Raw genomic sequence first — 19,949 nt, forward strand, 5'->3', positions numbered from 1 at the left:
CGGTCCCCCTGGAACAGCTAATGTCCCCAGTCGCCTGATTTACATGCGTCCCTGCAGGTGGACTTAACTGGGTCGCACCTGCCATCCGCGTCACTGGCCTCTGCTCCCGCAGTTGGCACTCTGGCTGCATTTTTCCAGGAAATTAAATCGCTAGGTTTTTCCAGGTGGTTGCACTCTTGTGACTCCTGTACGGACTTTACAGCCTTGATTTTTTTTTTTTTAATGTTCTTTTAAAATCACATTTTCCGAACTACTATCCCGCTTAGGACTTCCCTCTCCGTGTTTTAGAACCGTTTCTCTGTAAGTGGAGCATATTCAGGACCTTCTTGCAGGAAACTCCGTGTGACGCAGAGGTGAAGGGTGCTGCCTCCTCCGCAGGCTGAGACGAGGGTGACCCTTCTTGGACTGTCCCGACTCTCCCCAGATCTAACTAAATCCTGCCCCGTTTGCATGGCTCTGCTGGCTGTCAGGCCGCCCACAGCCGCCCCACGCCCTGCCTGCTGACACGCCTCATGGTGCCGAGGAGCAGCCGAGGGAGGGAGGAAGGGGAGGCTCTTGAACAGCTGCAGCTGTGCTCGTCACGCGTCTAATGTGTCTGTGGCTCCGGTCTGGGCCGTCTCCAGCGTCCCCTGCTCAGCGAGGGCGAGTGACCTGCCTTCTGCCCTGGGGCCACCAGCATGTGTGTTGGCGTGTGGCCAGGCCCTGTGCTCGGTCCTGGGGCTGCCTCGCCTCAGGATCGATCCATCTCCGTTGCATTCTGAGCTGGCAGACCTCCAGGCGTGTTCCCTTAGATCGGCGGTTCTCAACCTGTGGGTCGCCACCTGTGGGTCGTGACCCCTTTGGGGGTCGAACGACCCTTTCACAGGGGTCGCCTAAGACCATCAGAAAACACATATATAATTACATACTGTTTTTGTGATTAATCACTATGCTTTAATTATGTTCCATTTGTAACGATGAAAATACATCCTGCATATCAGATATTTACATTATGATTCATAACAGTAGCAACATTACAGTTATGAAGTAGCAACGAAAATAATTTTATGGCTGGGGTCACCACAACATGAGGAACTGTATTGAAGGGTCACGGCATTAGGAAGGTTGAGAACCACTGCTTTAGATGGTGGTGTGTCCAATAACGTAAATAAGCCCTCTGGTCACTTCGATGGCGAAGGAGAACATGAGCCATGTCAGGTTCGGCACCAACTATTCAGAGTTGGCTGCCCCCTTTGTCCTCAGACGTCAGCACAAGGGCCCACTCTGGCTTCTCCCCTTAATGTCAACCTCTAGGAATACAGCAAAGCCTTGCGGGCCCTCCGCCCTCCGATGGTGCCCCGGCCTGGTACAGTAGCTGTGTAACACTGAAATGTATAATAAACACACACAATAGAACACTTTGCAGCCATTTAAATGTATGATAATGTAGAAGTGTTTATTGGCATCTAAAGTTACCTATATGTTAAATTTAAAAAAATTATAAAATAGTATAGTATGACCCCATTTTTATAAAGAATTGCTATGTATATAGATACATTGTCAACATGTTCATAGTGGTAGGATTATGGATGCTTTGTTTTCTTTGCAACTCTTCCTATTATCTGAATTTAAAATATAACAACATTCAGTTGATTCATTAATTTATTTTTCTTTATTATTTATTGATTTTTAGAGAGAGGAAGGGGGAAAGAGAGAGAGGGAAACATCGATTTGTTCCACTGACTTATGCATTCATTGGCTGCCTCTTGCATGTACCCTGACCGGGGACTGAACCCACAACCTTGGTGTATGGGGACAACGCTCCAACCAACCGAGCTCCCTGGCCAGGGCCAGGCTATTGTTTTCTAATTTAAACATTACTTCCATTATTAACATGTATAATCAAGTACATGTTAAAACAATTTTTTTCTAACATGTAACACTTGAAAGTTCTTTAGACATTTGCAACAACTAAATTTCTGAATCAAATCACAATGTTGGATTGTATTCATCATGATGCTATTTCTGATTAAAGAAGGCCTCTATCAAATGATATCTTCATTTCTATATGAAATTTATTTTAATGTCCATAATTACCCATTTGACTTCTCTCTCTCTCTTACTCTCTCCTCTTCTTTTCTAAATACTTTTTATTTCAGAGAGGAAAGGAGAGGGAGAGAGAAAACATCAATGATGAGAGAGAATCATCAACCGGCTGCCTCCTGTCTGCCCTACATTGGGACGGCAACCTGGGCGTGTATCCTGACTGGGGTTGAACCATGACCTTCTGGTTCGTAGGTCGACACTCAACCACTGAGCCACACCAACTGGATGGCTCTCTCTCTTCACTGGTTATAAACTGTAACTGGGCATTAAGATCCACTTACAATCTCCCCCTTTAAAAGATACTAATTTACATAAATAAGGCATTGCCGACGTAACATACCCCTGGGTATCTTAGATCCAAAGTATAATTGCACTTAGTTTATACAGCAATTGCATTACTGTGGGGAATGGAAGCATTTTTGTACACAGTCCTTTTCCCTACTTAGTGTGATCAAAAAGTTTCACTGAGTCAGTTTAAGAGAAGAGAAGGGAAAGAATGGGGCAGATACTATCTATGGCTACCTGTCTTCCAGGGACACGAATTGTGTTGTTCTTGGCAGTTTCAATCCATTGACACAGCGGCCTCAGCACCATTAAGAACTAACACCATGACCTATACAATGTGACTACAGCCGCGGAAGAACCAGCCCACTGTTCCTCGCTTGCAGGAGAGGGTATCAGAGCAGGGGGAAGCGTGGCGCCTCAGAATTTAATCATCCAACACAACGGGCACGACACGGACTGTCAGGGGCGCGGCACAGCGAGGCTCTATTCTCTCTGGAAGCTCCAACAGCTGGGGCCGTCCGGTCTTCACTTCAGGTCGAGCAGCATGGACGCTGGGTTTTCCAAGTAGGACTTCCACAGGTTGGAGAAGCGCGACATGGTGGCCCCGTCGATGACTCTGTGATCGGCCGACCAGCTCACGTTCATGATCTGCGCCTTATACACGTCTCCCTTCTGGTTGAACCGAGGAAGGGCCTGGAAACGCAGAAAGAGGGCGTCAGCCTTTGCCACGCAGAGCAGGAGACGGAGCAGGAGACCAGAGAGACTGCGTGCACCCCTCCTCGCGGAGCAGGGAGGCCTCCCAGGGCTCGGGAAACGCCATCCCGTTGGCCTCCCAAAGGAAGAGCCTCCAGTCTCAGCTCCCCCACGGCAGCTGGGCCCGGGACTTCCCCACCCACAGCGACTTTCATCTCAGATTTCAGCTACTAAACCCGCGTTTACTGAGCACCTGCTACGTACCAGGCCCCTTCTAGACTCTGGGGATGGAGCAGTGAACAGAACAAGTGACCCTTCCTTCCTGGAGTGAGCATTTTAATGGGGAGAGACAGACAGGAAAAACAAGTGAAATATACAGAGGGTCTGACTGTGAAAAGCGCAGAAGAAAAAGCGAGCAGTTGGCAGGGGGCAGCGTGCAGAGAGCAGAGGGGAGGCGCATCTTTTTGGACGGGGTGGGCAGGGGGAGCCTCGCCACGCGGGCCTCCTCACCAGCAGTGGGGACCCCGCCATGTGGATGCCGAGATAGAGACTGTGGGAGGAGGGAGGAGGGCGGGAGGGAGGAGGGGGGCAGGGCGGCCGCGTGGCTGGGCACGTGAAGGTGGAAGAGGCCACGTATGTATGGAGCACGCTGTTCAGAGGCACGTACTCTGTCTGTCTTTGGTAAAGGACCTATATTTTCCCCAAATTTCTAGCCCACTGACGGCTATTTAAAAGCAAATGACTTAAAAAAAGCAGAAAGGTTCTTTTGAAATTCTAAAGATCAAAATCGAGGTTGATGTAGTGATAATGACACGCAATAATGGTGGCACACAAACGCCATCCAGGGCCTTAGAGTTTTACCTCTGGGGGTTCTGGACCCCGAGTTAATAGGGATGCCCAGCCCCCAAATTCTGATTCAGTTGGTATGGGGTGAGCTTGGACATTTAAAAAAAAAGGAAAAACCCCCATGACTCACATGCAGCCAGGTTAACAACCCTTGCAACCCTTACTCCTTGGCATTCTGAGCAAGGCACTGTGAGAAAGGAGATGGCTTATCTGTGATTCTCCATAGACTCGTAGTGGGAGCCGTGGGACCCTCAGGGTGGACCCCAGGTGGACCCACAGCGGGGGACCCACAGGGACGGACCCATAGGGGAGGACTCGCAGGGGCACAGTCAGGCCCTCCCTACAGAGGCCGCGGGGATAGCTGGCTGGGGCATCAGGAAGAAACAACTGCTCACCCCGCCGAGCACTGCACTCAACCCTGCAAAGTGAGGGAAACCTCAGAAATGGTTACTCTTGTCCTGGCTGGTGTGGCCCAGTGGATAGAGCGTTGGCCTGCGGACTGAAGGGTCCCAGGTTCGATTCCCGTCAAGGGCACATGCCTGGATCGTGGGCTCGATCCCCAGTGGGGGGCGTGCAGGAGGCAGCTGATCAGTGATTCTCATCATTGATGCTTCTCTCTCTCCCTTTCCCTTCCTCTCTGAAATCAATAATAATAATAATAATAATAATAATGATAATAATAATAAAAGATTACTCTTGTTTGTGCTCACTCTCCCGATTTGCTTAAACTGTTTCGGTTATTTCACAAACGCACCTTAATTGACCCAAGAGCCCCAATGGCGACTTCGGGCGGCAGGATCACTGCTTTGGCGTAGGTACCGCCGATCTGAAAAACAAGCAAAGACGAGTGGAAACATTAGGCCTGTGAGGAGCAAGCGGCCCGTGACATTTCTAAAAATTTTTTTTGAGTCGGGCTGGTGAGTGTGCGCGGGAACTCACGGAGCCGATGTTGGAGAGGGTGAAGGTGCCCCCGGTGAGGTCGGCGGTGCTGAGCTGCCCCGTGGAGCCCAGCTTCTGGAGGCGGTTCAGCTCCGCCGCGATGTCCACCACGGAGCGCGCCTGGACGTCCTTCACGTTCGGGACGATCAGCCCCTGCTCGGTGTCCATGGCCACCCCAATGTTGTGAGACGCCTAAAACAATAACAATAACAATAACAATAATACTACTACAGTAGCCTTCTCGTAGTAGCAGGAGAGGACCACCTCCACTGCCCTAGAACAGCTGCCAAACATTACTTCCCCAGAATGGGATGGCTTCAAAGAAATGATTTTTAAAGGATTTCAAGACATTTTTTGAAAAAGAAACTCTTTGTCGGTAAGAATATACATTGTTAGTGGAGATGTAAGCTGACACAGGCTTTCTGGCGAACATTTAACAACAATACGGACCAACAGTTATACAAATCTGTTACAGAGAAAAAGACAGAGCATGTAGACACACACGGATGGTGAGTTCAGATTGTCAGTAAATTTGAGACACTGAAAGCAACCACAATGTTTACAACACGTCACTGGCTAAATAAATGGTAACAGAGTATCTACTGACAGGTAATGATGTCCATAATATATTAAATGAAAAAGAAAGTTTTTATAAAGTTCAAAAGTTAAATAAGCAATATTAAGCAGTATGCGTAATTCCGTGTGTGTGTGTGTGTAATGTATGTAAAAATAAAATCCTGGAAGTATGCACATCTCATCGTAAACAGTTGAGTTGTCCCAGGATCCTGGGATCGGAGACAAACATCATTTCCTTGTCTGAACTCTTTGTAACCAGCCTCTCCTCAATCGGGAAATGGTACTGATCGCCTGGGAAGACTTTAGATACAACCCTCAGAATATCCAAGTCACTTCCTGCTCGTACATTTCTAGTGAGACACACAGGTAAGAATTAGCGTCCCCAAGAGTTGTCTTAATCAACTTTCACTCCAAACAGAAGAGTTTACGCAAACGGAATTCAAACTTTTCTCACTTTTCTCATTTAAATCACCCTTGTTTTAAGAATCGCAGGAATTCTGTTTTGAGAGAGGTTATTCTTTCTGAGGGAAGGGGTGATGGGATGGGTAGTATGACCCATTGCCTCAACCACAAGGGCTGAAGAATGCATAGCTGCACAGTATCATTGTTAACCAGCAAACCCGCCACAACCACCACCAGTGAGACTCAGCTTACTGCTCCCTCCCTACCTGTGATTCTAGTCTAAAACGCATCACGTTTGCGGGACCCAGACGCCGCTCAGACAAGCACACCTGCACCGCGTTCTGTGTAGGCCAAGCACATTCTCACACACACAGCCAACCTTGTAGGTGACCTTCTGGCAGCTCTCGTCCACCGAGGCATTGAGGATGGGGAACTGCAGCAATCCCAGGGAGGCGGCCTGGCAGCAGAGAGCGAGGTTAGCACTCGGAACTCGGGGGGGGAGGAGGGGACGCCTGCTTATGCCAACTTCCACTGCAAGCCCACATCCCCGGGGCAGGTGACTGCCCTGCAAGGTGGAACAGGGTCACCCTGGTGACTTAAGAATAAAAGAGAAAGCAGCCAGGAGCTTGTAAACATCAAGATTTTCTCCCCACAATTTTTTTTTTTTAATTTAAAAAGGTTTTTCAAAACAACTACAGGGTGGGACAAAAGTAGGTTTGTATGGAGATAATACAATAATTAATAAGTAAGAAACAGTAAACTGTGTTTTGGGTATTCACAACTGCAATCCTGCTTTTGCCCCACCCCACACATGGGCTGGCCAAGTCCCAGAGAAAATGCCTCACCTCTAAGGGATTTCCTCACTCTGAGGAGAGTTCCCATGAGAGGCAAACCTGTGGTCCCCAGGCAGGAAGCTGTCCGTGTGTGAAAAGGACAGTGCTAACGACTTCCTGGGTTGAACTCAAATTGTAACAGCCACAGAAGGCTCATGGAGGGGGCTATACTCAGGATGCAAGTATTTGACCAAGGAGGGAGGGCACACGGCGGTGGATGGTAGCTCAGTCTGACGGGACAGAGGGAGCGACTGAGAGCTAGGACTGGAGAGGGCAGCAGCGCCCATGGTCGCACCTGAATGCCGCACTCCGGCGTTTAGAAACCATCTTGAAGGTGATGAGGGGAGCCCGCCGCATTCGGGCGTTTAGAAACCATCTTGAAGGCGATGAGGGGAGCCCGTGGAAAGAACTGGGGAATGGTAAGAGTTTGATTTATGGGAGCTCAGCCTCGGTGCAGTGTGGGGAAAGGCTGGTGGGAAGCCACACTGCAGTTAGCGATAACAGTATGTATTTTGAGTAAAACAGACCAGAACCGGAAATTTAGGGTCTCGCTTCTCTGGGCCCCCATTTCCTTTAATGGGACGTGGGGGATGTCTGGGTCATTCTGAGAATTAAGAGCGATCCCGTATGCAGCATGCTTGGTACGGGGTCTGGCACATGTAACAACTTTGTGAGTGGTGGTTCATGTGAGCTAGACTGTGCTCAAGGTTAGTGGATGGTTTTATTCCATTTTATACTGGTCCCAAGCCTAGTACTAGAAATGATCAAGAACCTCAACATAAGTTTGCTGAATAAATGGAAGCCCTGGCTGGTGTGGCTCAGTTGGTTGAGCATCATCCCATGCGTCCAAAGGTTGGCGGTTCCATTCCTGGTGGGGGCATATGCCTGGGTTGTGGGCTTGACCCCTGGTAGGGGGCATGCAGGAGGCAGCTGATCAATGGTCCTCTTATTGGTGTTTCTCTCTCTCTCTCTCTCTCTCTCTCTCTCTCTCTCTCTCTCTCCCCCTTCCTCTCTCTAAAATCAATAAAAACATATTTTTTTAAAAATGGAAGTAAATATATGCCAGTGATACGCAAGATCAATACCAACTCTGCCTTTTGTTTAAATCAGAGCTTCGCTGGAGTGGGCCTTACAGAACGAAGGCTTCACCCACTGACGGGACCAGCCGCACCAGCTCCAAGAGGCAAGTGGGTGACAACAGGGCACGTTCTTCTAGGTTAGTGGTCGGCAAACTGCGGCTTGCGAGCCACATGCGGCTCTTTGGCCCCTTGAGTGTGGCTCTTCCACAAAATACCACATGCAGGTGCGCATGTACAGTGCGATTGAAACTTCGTGGCCCACACACAGAAGTTGGTATTTTGTGGAAGAGCCACACTCAAGGGGCCAAAGAGCCGCATGTGGCTCGCGAGCCGCAGTTTGCCGACCACTGTTCTAGGTGATCTGGTGAGAAGTAGTATTTTTATTCAAACCCGTAGTTAACACGCTGAGTATCTGGAAAAGAGCATTTACATGCCCTGCTCCACCCTGCCTGGCAGTGAATGGACCTCACCTTCATGAAGAAGGGCATGAAGGAGAGTCTAATGCCACGAGCAGAAGCCACGGGTTTCAGTTCTTCTCGCAGCTTAACCAGCTCGGTGAGGTCGACCTCGTCACAGTACCCGAAGTGCGGGATCTTCAGGGCTGCGGTCATGGTCTTGACCATCGCTTTCCGAAAGCCTGGAAAACAGTATATTTTCAATGTTAAATCCTTTAATCCTTCTCCTTTTAACCTAAAATAGAAGGTTAATGTTGTTTACTCCCAATTACACTCCTCCCCACACCATTATGTAGCTCGAAAGCCACGAGTGTCAGCGCTGAAGCCCTGAATGCCACACAACCCCCAGTGCCAAGTTCAACAACACAACAGGTGGCCGCTTTCCAGGCTGTGTGTGCAGATAACTCTATAGGCTGCAGGCCAGGACCCACCAGCAGCTTTCCTGCAATATCCCTCTTCAGGAACTTATCATCCTAGTGTTCATAAACAAGTCAGACAAAATTACTTTGAGAGCTAACAAAAAATAATGAATATTTAAAATATCTGGAGACTTCAAACTGAACAGTTACTCGTTTACACATTCATATTCCAAGACTGGCTAACACGTTACTTACGCTTCAGAAATTAACAGTATAAATTGGGAAAACTGTTATTTCATCATTAAAAATAAATTGTATGCTGAACTTGAACTTTCCCTTCAGTAAGAATTACAAACACCATGTTATTTAAAATAAATAAAGAAAATTTTTTAAAAAATCAAAATACCCTATAATATGCATGGACCTCAGGAGGCCGCTGCTCCCCAGATTACACTGTCACCGGCAGTACCGTCACTGTACCTGTTACGGGCTCTGTTCTGTCCTGGCCTGTGAATACCACAGGTTTTGCTACTGGGGTAGGAAGAGGTTTGTCTTTTGGTTTCGGTGGAGGTGGCATAATTTCGGCTTTTGGTGAAGGAGGTAATATGGCTCCTGTCTGCTTCTCCAAAAAGTTGAGAATATCTTCTTTGAGTATTCTGCCATCTTTTCCTGAGCCAACAACTTCACTCAGCTTAATCTAAAAAAGGAGACACGTAATGTGAAAAATAGAACTACCTGAAAATAAATAAATCCATCATGAAGGTCGCTAAGTGGAATTCAATGCATTGTAGGTAAAAAAAAAAAAAAGTACCTCTGCCCAGGAAGTTAGCAGAAGGAAGTAACATTTCCATTATCCTAAGAGAGCGAGGTGAGCACAGCGCCCTCCTAAGTCATCACGTTACTTGTGCACATACCGTGTATTTGTCCACATGGTAACCATGCGGTGTTTACGTTGTCGATAATCCATGCTTATGAATGAAAACTTACATTTGTAAACAATCAACTCTTCTTAAATTTCTTGCACGGTCCTTAATTGATTTTTTCTATTTTTAGAAACTACAGAGAACTGAGGTCACCTGATGTTCTGAATGATCTAGTGTTCCATGATTATCTCTATGTTCTGTTATGCTAAATGCTCTTCATATGTGAATGCATTTAATGGCGAATAAATGGCCATGAAGGCTCTAGGCTATACCATAAATTATGTAGGCATCTCCCTGATTTGAACACATGCGCTTGCTAATTTGGGGCTATAAAGTACATGAAGGAATACGCCCCGGATTCTTCCCCGGGCTAGCTTCTGGAGCAACCGTCGGATAACTGCTGAAGGGATGTGAACACTTCAGTGACTCTTCTACTTCCAAAAAGTACACATTTGTTTTTCCCACTGGAACTTAGTTACTTCTCTCAAAAACAAACCAACAAAACACCTGCCCGTGGGCACACTGGGAAGAGCTCGGGCCCTGGAAGGAGGCAGATCTGGGTCCAAGTCCCCAGTTCAGCTCCCTCCTCGATTTCAGGCAACTTCATCAACTCTGGCCTCCCACATCTGCAAAATGGGGACAGTCCGAACCCATCCGGGGCTACAGTGGGGTCAGTGTGCAGCGTCTGGCTCAGGTCTCCTATGAGGAAAGCAGTCAGTGGAGACCGGGAGACGGACTTCAGAATCCTGGCTCCACCACCGCGCTGTGACCTTGGGCCGGTTTCCTGACCTCCTCCTATCTTATCTCACAGAGTTGTGGAGATCAAATGAAACACCATGTAAATTCTCATTGCCCGCCCGGGAGCCACCTTCCCGGGAGGTTAGGCACCAAGGACCGGCTGATGAGAGGAATTCCAAAGGCCAGCCTCCTTGACTCAGTTCTGGGGTTCTCCCCACCTCCCCGAGATCAGGGCACATCCTAGAGACCCATCCTTGCCTGGCGCACTGCCCGCCTCTGCCCTCCCCTATGCTCATGCCCAGTAAAGGTGCTCACTCTTTCAATCAATCAATCAATCAATCAATCAATCATCACGCCCCCAATCCTTGTCTCAATCTCTGCTCCTAGGGCACCTGACCTAAGACACGAATATTTACAAGAGCTGCATCAATGGTGGCCCTGACTCTTATAAGCCCTAAGAAAGCATAGTAAACGCACACTCCTCATTCAGGAGAAGTAATGAGTTCCCAATGATTTTCTCATTTCTCACGAGCGCCTTGACGCAACTACCACTTTTCGGTAACAGACATTCCCGTTTTCTTCCACCCCAACTGGAGCCATCTCATCTGGACAGCTGGCTGGTTTTCAGATGCAGGCACACACTCTCTCTGTCTCACGTTACACGTTACACGCTACATGTTACACGTTACGCGTTACGAAGACGTACGTTGTTCTCCATGGCCAGGCGGCGCACCGCCGGGGTGGCCAGCGTCCTGTGGCCTTTTATCTCCTGGTGAGTGTGCTCGTCATGGGACACGGCGGGCGTCTCCACCACGTCCTCCTCGGAATCTGGCAACAAGGCACACGTTTACCCTTCAGCTGAGAATACACACACAGATTCTACATTACAGACAAAAGGCGTGACAGTCGGGCAACTTCAGAAAGGAAAACAAACAGGAGAGTGTGGGGGTACTGGTACCCGGTGGTGTTTCATGGCTTTGTACCTGGCATTCACTTCATCACGTAGCCAGCTACCTGTTAAAAAATGAGAGCTTCTTCCATAAATTTCAAAACATGTTGTATTTTAAACACTTTCCTAATAAATTCCTTCTATAAGTCGCATGAAATAAGGATCAGATGGGAGGTAAATTACACGGGAGGATCATGTAAAGTCTGGGACCAGTCTAAATGCTTCCCTGAGATGACACAGCATTTAAATGTTCCCTCTACTTTGAACACTGATGTATTAAGAGTGGTGATTTCTGAGTAGCGGGAGCATGTTTTCATTTCCTTATTTTTGGTTTTCTTATCTCATAACTTTCTCTAATGCAGCGTCCTGCTTTGATAACAGAAATTAAATAAATGATGAAAGGCTTCAATAAGCTACCTCCCAGCTTTTGGAGGGAGCTGGTCACGGTGCAGAGACTCAGGACATCCCAGGTATAAACTGGGCTGTCACTGCCGTTGGGTTGGGTTTAGTGCCTACATCGGTTCAACAGAATTACTCACGTGTAAGGATAAGAAACGTAAGTGTGAAACCTGACAGATGACGAAGGGACGGCATTAGTATTACACTCTTGCACAGCCCCAGGGCCTTCGTGTCTCAGGCACCCTCAGGGCTTCTGCCTCTCACTGCGGACCTGTCCGAACCCCAGCGCTTCCTCCAGGCTGCGGGCGAGGGCTGCCTCACAGACGGGTCCCCGCCAGCCTCTGATACAGCGCTGTTTCCGGGGAGACAGAGCCCTGGGCTTCGGGGAGGGCAGCCAGCTGTGCGCCCCACGGCACCAGCCCGGTGTGCGTTTCCCTGGAGCGCTCTCATCTGGAATCCTTGTCAGTGCACTGATGGCGAGACCCACGGCCGCTGCTTCTTCGCATGCGGGTCTCCGCACTGTTCCTCCGGCTTTTCCTCCTTTTCTCTCCTGCGTCTCCTCTTCAGGAAGCCTGGCTCTCACAGCCATCAGCACGAGTGCTGTTCGGTTCCGTGTCCACGGCACACAGAGCCATCCCACTGTGCACACTACACCTCTGGTTAGCAGTCACCAGTGTCCTGGATCTTTCATTGTTGCTTCTGTGACCACTATGGTTTCCAGAAGCCTGGCCACCAGGTCACTGTTCCTGTCCATGTAGTTACCATGGCGACTGGTCAAAAGATAATCATGCATCGCCAAGGACCTTTCTATTTCCCTGACTTCCTGTAAGTTATTAAATATAAACATCCCTTTTGATTGGCACCCAAGGACACAAGGACAGCAGCGATCAACGACAAACAGGGCCATGCACGTCAGTACCTTTTAAAGCTTCCGTTTCTATGTCGACGAGTGGCTTCCCCACATAGGCCGTGTCCTCTAGGTCATAGTACAGCTTCTTAATGACTCCATCGTAACGACTGGTGATGGTGACAGAAGCTTTGTCGCTCTGAACTTCACAGATGCTGTCGAACTGAGACACGGTGTCTCCTTCCTTCACGAACCTACGAGAAACAGGTGTCAGACCTGCCATGCGACCAAGCGCCGAGCAGCCTGCACCGCTGACGCCACGCTGAGTTAGGTCCTATCCACCCAGGCTGGCAGTGAGTCCCAGAGGTGTACCAAAGAGTGTTCCAGAAAAGACCACCAGGGTTTCCAGAACCTCTCTGGTGTTATCTCCAATACCAACATTTTAAAACCATTCATAATAGATCTGCAATCTGAAAATTTAATGAAACTTTCAGATTTTCTGCTCCACCCACTCCTTGGAAAAAGTTCTAAAAAAGTATTTTAAATGTGTGTGTGTGTGTTTTCCTTTCATTGTTTTATATTAGCCTGTATCAAACTTTAAGGGGTGCCTATTATTTCTAGAATTAGATTGAAAAATTGATGTCCCCAGCACACAACCTTTGTAATTTCATGAATTTTGGCTTGCGTTCTCTTCTAGAATTATTGTTGCCTGTCCTTTTATATCGATCCCTTTATCCCATAACTGTTTTAAGTGTGCTTTACCAAACAGAGCAGGGAGAATGAGACCAATCTCAAATACTGCATGTGATTCTGAGTTTAATACCATTCTTTTTTTAAAATAATTTTAATTTATTATTTTTTCTTTAGTGATTAAGTTATTACATATGTGTCCTTATCCCCCCATTGCCTCCTTCCCCCCACTCCTGCCCTCCCCCCGCTGGTGTCTGCGTCCATTGGTTATGATTATATCTAATACCACTCTTGACGTATCTAGCACATTCCTGACATTTTGCATTAATTCTTCACTAACATCACTATAGTTCAGTCATTCTTATGCCTTGTCTTCCTGTCCTAACCAGGTCTCAGTCCACATAACACACACCAGTGACAGGCACATGAGGTGTGAGAGCACCTACGGGGCCTTCCCTCCCAGACAGGCAGGGCCCCGGGATTCCGCCCCTCCGGAAAGGCAGCAAGTGCACTGACACACGTCATCCCTTAGAGGTGAAACTTCTCTGCTTTTAGCTGAAATGAGGGGTGGGCTGCGAAAGTCTTTAAAAAGTGGAGAAAATGATGCTTAAGACACTGCCCAGAATAAGACGCAGTGACGTGTGAACTGGCTCACCAGCATGCTGACACCAGCAGCTCGTTTCACCCACTGCTTTGGGAGGTGATAGCAACTTTCTCCATTAAAATCGAACCTACTTATTTTCACTCTGATTATCTTAAGATGGACTTACACCTTCTTCATAATAACTTACCATTCTTTGACAGTTACTTCTCTAATGCCTTCTCCAATGTCTGAGAGTTTGAACTGAACAATCTGTCCCCGTTGACCTTCAAAGACAAATGAGAAATAATCTCCTTAAACCTGTCACGTGTTGTTAAGAGATGCTTTTACACCTAAAATTAGAAAATATTCTCCAGCAGAGGCAGAAATGATTTCATTTTACAGATAAAAATTTCACAATTTTTAACAGCAGCATCATCATTCATAGCCATCAAACATTTAAATAAATCCATCGATGCCACCCACCGCCACTGCCACAGAACTCCCACTTCCCAGCTTCCAAAGCCATGCTCTGTTACAGGGGATGTAATCAGACTGTGAAACATGGCGTGTATTGGGGAGACCCCACCACATCCCCTGCTTCATGTTATGAAGCTGTAATAACCACCAACAGCCTGCTCCCAGATCTCTGTTGACCTTGTATTTTGGCTTCAAACTCTCATTCTTAGTGGCTAAAGATCAGGCAGATCCCACACAGAAAACTCGATAGGAGATTCTTATTTGCCCAAACTATGTTCTGCCAACTTATTACATTTGAGTCTTTTCCTTCCACTTTCCACTTTTTACCCCTTTTCAAAGATCTACCCCCTTTTTATAACACTTGGATGCCAATGAAACTTTATGGTAATTATTCCCAAGAAAGTCAGTATGTTTGGTTAGCAAATGGCTCTGAAGTGGTTTGAGAATGTGCCTCTATTTTTAGACTGCTAATAGGTACAACTGCTCATAAAATACACAAACAGCTGATTAAGGAGCACATTTTTCTTTAATAAATATGAGGAGGTAAGTTAGTAGTAAAGAAATGTGTCTTCGATATGAGGTCTCAGGAGCCTGTTTCCATTCTAGGAAGCGGGCCCTCTCTTGGCCTGCTGCTCATTTAAACGGGAACCTTTCGGGAACAGTTGGGTACTAAGTACCCAAAGCCTTAAAAAAAAAAGGCCCACGACTTTGAGCCAGAAACTCTAGTTTGAAGCCTTTTTTGCCTGAGGACACAGAGGCACACAGAGGTCAGTGCTCAAGAACAGTTACCATGGAGACCGGGACCCAACCTGAGTGAGTAAAACGTGACAAGTAAATGCACAATGACACCTCTATGCAAAGCTGGGTTATGCAAGGAACATGATGAGCCGACAGCATGTGCAAGAGCATGGACATGTGACAACACGGCTAGTGAATGGCCAACCGTTCCATGTGGCTGAGGCCAGGACCTGTGGGGAGAAATCAGCCCAGACTTTAAAAGGCCTTGTGTGCCAGGCGGAGGTAAGGTGTTTGAAGTTTATCCTACAGGTAATCAGGGGCCAGTGAGAGTTAGTCTGTTTCACCATTCCTAAAATCTACACTGGCCTGTGACTTGCTTTCACCTATAGAATATAGCAGAAGTGAAAGTGTGTAAATTATTTTTAAAAAAGAGGAAGGGAGAGAGATAGAAACATCAATGATGAGAGAGAATCATAGACCGGCTGCCTCATGCATGCCCCCTACTGGGGATGGAGCCCGAAACCAGGAATCAAACCGTGACCTCCTAGTTCAACGCTCAACCACTGAGCCACGCCGGCCAGGGAAAGTGTGTAAATTCTGGAGCCTAGGCCTCAGAGGACCTCACCCTCACAGCTCTCCCTTGTCCCTCTTGGAAGGCGGCCGACCTAACCTGGCGGAGTATGAGAGGCCAGGGGTGGAGCAATGCGATGTCCCAGCCGGAAAACAATACTAATCGTTAGACGTGTGAGGGAGAGCGTCCTGGACCCTCCAGCCCAGGTAAGGCTCTAGCCAAACAGTCACATCAGTGAGCCGGGCCGATGCCCAGGATCCTGACAGATAACAAATCATGTTACTTCAAGCCGCTCTGAGGACGGCTGCTACTCAGCAATGGTTTACTGCCAGGGAGTGCCCGTGGCCATCTCAGGCCTGTAGCTTTAGGTCTGCAATGTTAGGAGACAATTCTCTCCGGCAGGAGTGTGGCGGAGAGAGATGGGAAGGGGCGGCAGGGAAGGCTGTTAGGAGGCTACTGCAGGTTAAGAAGCTGAAGGACAGAGCTTAACAGATTTATACATGTTTGAAGCTGCCTGAAAAGGAGAAGACAAGTTTAAGAAACATATAAGCTGTAAAATGAATAGATCACGGTCATCAGTTTGAGGTGAGAAAGGAATCAGGCTCTAGGCTTCCAGCTTAGCTACTTACTAAGCTGGGGACTAAAGAAGAGGTGTATCCTAAGCACCTAGAGCAGTGCCTGGCACACAGCAGGTACTCAGTAAATATCTGTGTTGCATGAACTGCTTCTCACACCAACACAAAGGGTCAGATACTGTGATTACTCCCACTTTCCAGGTGACACTAAGTCACTTGCTTGATGTTACACAGCCAGCAAGTGGTAGGCCACGAACCCAGAGCTCATAACTGCCTGCACACTGGAGCTTCAATGGCCTCTATTCTCGCACCAAAGACCGACTTTTGAAAATAAAAATCTTAAAAAAAAACAAATGGTGACAGTAGGTTCACATATCTTAGGGTGTTGTGGCAGATGGCGTGTCAGAGGCACGGAAGGACTGACTGTCCTCAGGTGGGTCTGCCTGGAACCCCCTGCTTTTCACTGCTAGCACAGACCCAGGTGCCCATATCTGGCAAAAGGGTAATGACACAACAGAAGTCCAGGGTTCTTTACCAGGTTTCTAAAGAGAACATCAGAAAATAGAGTTTAGTGTCCTCGCAAATCTAATCCTTTCAGCCTCAAGTTCTTCAGAGAGGGTAGAAAACGTAGGGGTGGGGGGTGGGGGAATTAAATGGTAAAAGCAGGGAACTTTGTATCTAGGGGCACTTCCAGCTGGTTTCATCCCACCACCCACCAGGACAGATGAAGTCCTCCTCCAACCACCAACACGGCAGGGAGTACAAGGGCAGAAACAATTCTATCAGATGATCAAGTCACATTTCCCTGACTGAGACAGTCTATCCACGCTGACTGTTGCACACAGATGAGCCAGGTGATAAAGACAAGATGGCCCAAGACAACCCATTCCCAACACCATGAAGACACACATCAAGGTAAAGTGTGTGAAAGGGGAGTGGGGGAGAGGTAGGGTGCAAAGATAATAATAAAAAAAAGGATAAATGTGGGGAGAGCAAGGAGGGCCAGGCTAGGAATAAAAGGTCCACTTGAAAAAGAAAACAAACGTTGATAAGTCTACAATCACTTGAGATAAAGTGCTAAGATACAAAACGTTCTCTCGCACGGCGATGGTGGTCACACTCACCAGCAGTTGTTTTCAGCGGTCGGTGCGGATGGCTAGCCTTGAAGGAGGGGTGGCCGAAGAAACACACATATTTGGGTTTCAAAGCACGAACATCACTCCGTGTCTGAAAGTAGCGAACGCAAACCTAGGACCAGAAGACCAAAAGGAAAAGCTCTGATATGCGATCTTTACGGCTTCCCTCTCTAAGTATAGACAGAATTTCATGTCCATTCTAACAGTGGAACGGCCGTTACCACTGCATAAACGACCTGAAATGATCTAGGCCCCAATCAGACACCGGACATCAAGTGGCAGGAAGAAGATCGGGGAGCAGGTCCCGGGGAAGCCAAGGATGGGGGAGCCAGGCCGGGACCTCGCCGGGCAGGTGCTGCTGGGGACGGCTGGCTGGCTTCTCCCCGGTACCTCCTTCTCTTTCACAAAGCTCAGTTATGCAATGTCCTCTGGGAGCTCCAGTTTGAACGCTGGGTCCGTTCCTAGGTGTTCCTGCAGCTGTAGGACCTGTCCATGCATCGCACGCCTTACGCTGTGCTATAACTGCTTGTCTACGGCCTATCCCTGTCTCCCTGTCTGTCTGTCTGTCTGTCCTCCACCACAGGCTGTGATTAACCTCTGTGCGGGCAGGGATGGTGTTGGTCTTATTCATATTTGCATCCTGGATGCCTAGCACCGGACCTGGTTCGTAGCGGGTTCCCGAAAGACCTTGTAAGATTAGGGGTCGCCCCCTGTAGGAAGCTCTGGGGCAGAGGGGACTGGGGCAGAGTAGGAACTGAATACAAATCAGATGAACACTATGATGACGGGATGTTCACTGCTTAGTGCTGAAACACCGAGTGACAGTGGGGAACGGCAGGGTGATGGTGGTGGGTCGCAGCTGCATGGAGCCAAAGGTTGGGAAGACACAGGTGCAGACCTGGGCGGCAAGGACACGCCCCAGGAATGAGGCTGGAGCAGGTGTCTCCGCTGCTCGGGGGCAAGGACCGTGCAGTGATGCTTTGCTCCGAGGGCCTCTTCCTGGACTGCGAGTCCCTTGAGAGCTGGGGTCGTCGCGTCGTGTCTGGCACCCAGTGGGTGCTCCCTGAATGCTCAATGGGTGCATCCCCGGTGCCTGTCCCAGCGCCCGGCACCCAGATGCTGCTCAGCGACAGGCCAGCTGGGCCTCGGGGTGCAGAGGGAGCGGGAGGGCCGCCGAGTCCCGCCAGGTGCGCGCCCAGGTGAGGGGAGGGGGTGGGTCTTCAGATCCGTCGGCTCCCACCTTCGGTGCCCTTCGCTCTGCGCGTGTCCCCCCACCTCTCCATCCCGCGTGCCCGGTACGCGCGGCCCTCGGAGGACACACGCACACACCTCCCCCGCAAGACTGCGGACACATCACTGCTCCCCGACCTCAGCCCGCCCGGCCCGCTCACCAGCCGCCCGGCTCTCTGGCTCCAGGTCCGCAGCACGCGCACTGCGGCCATCTTACTCCGGAAACTACAGCGGCGCCGCGGTTGGGGGCGTGGCCCCTGCCCGGCCACCTATTGGGATCCGGGAAACGCACCTCCCCCTGAGCGGCCAATGAGAGCGAAGGAGCGGCCCACCGGACAGCCAATCAGGGAGGGGGGCGGGGCCTGAGCGACGCCCACTGCGGGGGCGGGGTGGGAGGGATGCCGGGAGGAGAAAAGCTGGGAGATGGGGAACCAGTGGGAGGAGGGCAGCCGGGTTTCATTTCGCGGACGATGTCGGACGTGTGCACCCACGGTCATCTTTGTAGTCCATGCAGCGGGGGCGGGGGAGGCAGAGTTAAGGGAACACAAAAGAAAGGCGCTTACCCGGAGGGAGGTGTGTGACCCAGCCCTGAGGATGCGCGGGAAAATAGCTCCGGTCTTCCGCCGGGATTGCAACCGCCTGGATGGTGGGTGCCAGGCTCCGACCCACTGATGGGGTCCCAGGCCTGTACTGAACCATGTCCCGACGACTGGCAGCTCTTATCCCAGCGAGCATCCCTGACCATTTGAACTGGCTGTTCAGTATTTTTTCATGGAAGATGAACACGGTTACCCTGATGTCTAAAATAAGCATGTTATTAACACGTTCTTCCCTTCTCAGCACAGGAAATATATGTCACAGACATATGAACCGGATTTATTTGCCTCTTGGACTACAAAGATGACCGTTGGTGCACATTTATTTGCCTCAAATTCAGAACCAGGAAAGAGAAGATCAGAGCTTGCACAGCCAAGTTTCCAGGGTGACATTTGTCTGTTTTTGCCTCTTATTAGGAATGAAAATCTGCACGGATGTCTAAAGAAATACAGAGAGGAAAAAAAATAACTGGGACAAAGAGAACATTATAAGTCCTCAATGTTAAGATTAGCGGCTGTGAAAGAAAATCTCAGGTATTACACAAATTCAATGTCTAATATTATCTAAACTCACCTTTCTTTATCTGCCTTATTTACCTTTCAGTGTATTTCCCTCTCTTTCTCTCTCTCACACACACCTATACACACACACACGCACGCGTGCACACACACGGACTACTGTGAGCAATAAATCAAAGCCATTATCTTTAAAAGAAAATCTAACAAAGCACTTTATAAACACTGTTAATACTACATGCAAGTGTTTACATAAAAACACTTTGAAGTGAATTATTTTTTCCCTAGGGTCCCTATACCACCTCTTCCTCTTAATGTCCCTTTATCTCTACCTTTTCCCAAGAAAACATCTAGTTTATTTCCTTTCTTTTATCCTCTTTTACCTCAATGGCTGACTGCTTCCAAATTCAGTATTATGTTTTCTTACCT

General features: G+C 48.7%; 1 protein-coding gene across 2 annotated transcripts; it reads right to left on the reverse strand.

The window, feature by feature from the left end:
* Nucleotides 1-1,416: 1,416 nt before the first annotated feature.
* Nucleotides 1,417-18,642, reverse strand: DBT (dihydrolipoamide branched chain transacylase E2). Of its 2 annotated transcripts, XM_081111766.1 has the most exons (11): nt 18,570-18,642; nt 17,167-17,290; nt 13,890-13,965; nt 12,481-12,662; nt 10,920-11,041; nt 9,033-9,249; nt 8,209-8,375; nt 6,206-6,283; nt 4,849-5,040; nt 4,664-4,735; nt 1,417-3,063 (listed from the first exon to the last, which is right to left on the reverse strand). In XM_081111766.1, the coding sequence occupies exons 1-11, from the start codon at nt 18,618-18,620 to the stop codon at nt 2,896-2,898; spliced, it is 1,449 nt and encodes a 482-aa protein (XP_080967892.1). In that variant the 5' UTR covers nt 18,621-18,642; the 3' UTR covers nt 1,417-2,895. The 2 variants fall into 2 exon arrangements, with proteins under 2 accessions (XP_080967892.1, XP_080967893.1); XM_081111767.1 differs by lacking the exon at nt 6,206-6,283 and having other exon boundaries at nt 18,570-18,631.
* Nucleotides 18,643-19,949: the final 1,307 nt, after the last annotated feature.

The sequence above is a fragment of the Myotis nattereri genome, assembly GCF_964212035.1.
Source record: "Myotis nattereri genome assembly, chromosome: 18".
Classification (NCBI taxonomy): domain Eukaryota; kingdom Metazoa; phylum Chordata; class Mammalia; order Chiroptera; family Vespertilionidae; genus Myotis; species Myotis nattereri.

Excerpts from the sequence above, each read along its gene's own strand:
- DBT (XM_081111766.1), bottom strand. The coding sequence starts at position 18,620 with ATGGCCGCAGTGCGCGTGCTGCGGACCTGGAGCCAGAGAGCCGGGCGG. Across the intron at positions 12,663-13,889 it reads GAAGTAACTGTCAAAGAATG|GTTCGTGAAGGAAGGAGACA; the intron begins GTAAGTTATTAT and ends TGTTTCTCGTAG. Across the intron at positions 9,250-10,919 it reads GCCTGGCCATGGAGAACAAC|ATTAAGCTGAGTGAAGTTGT; the intron begins GTACGTCTTCGT and ends CTCCTTTTTTAG.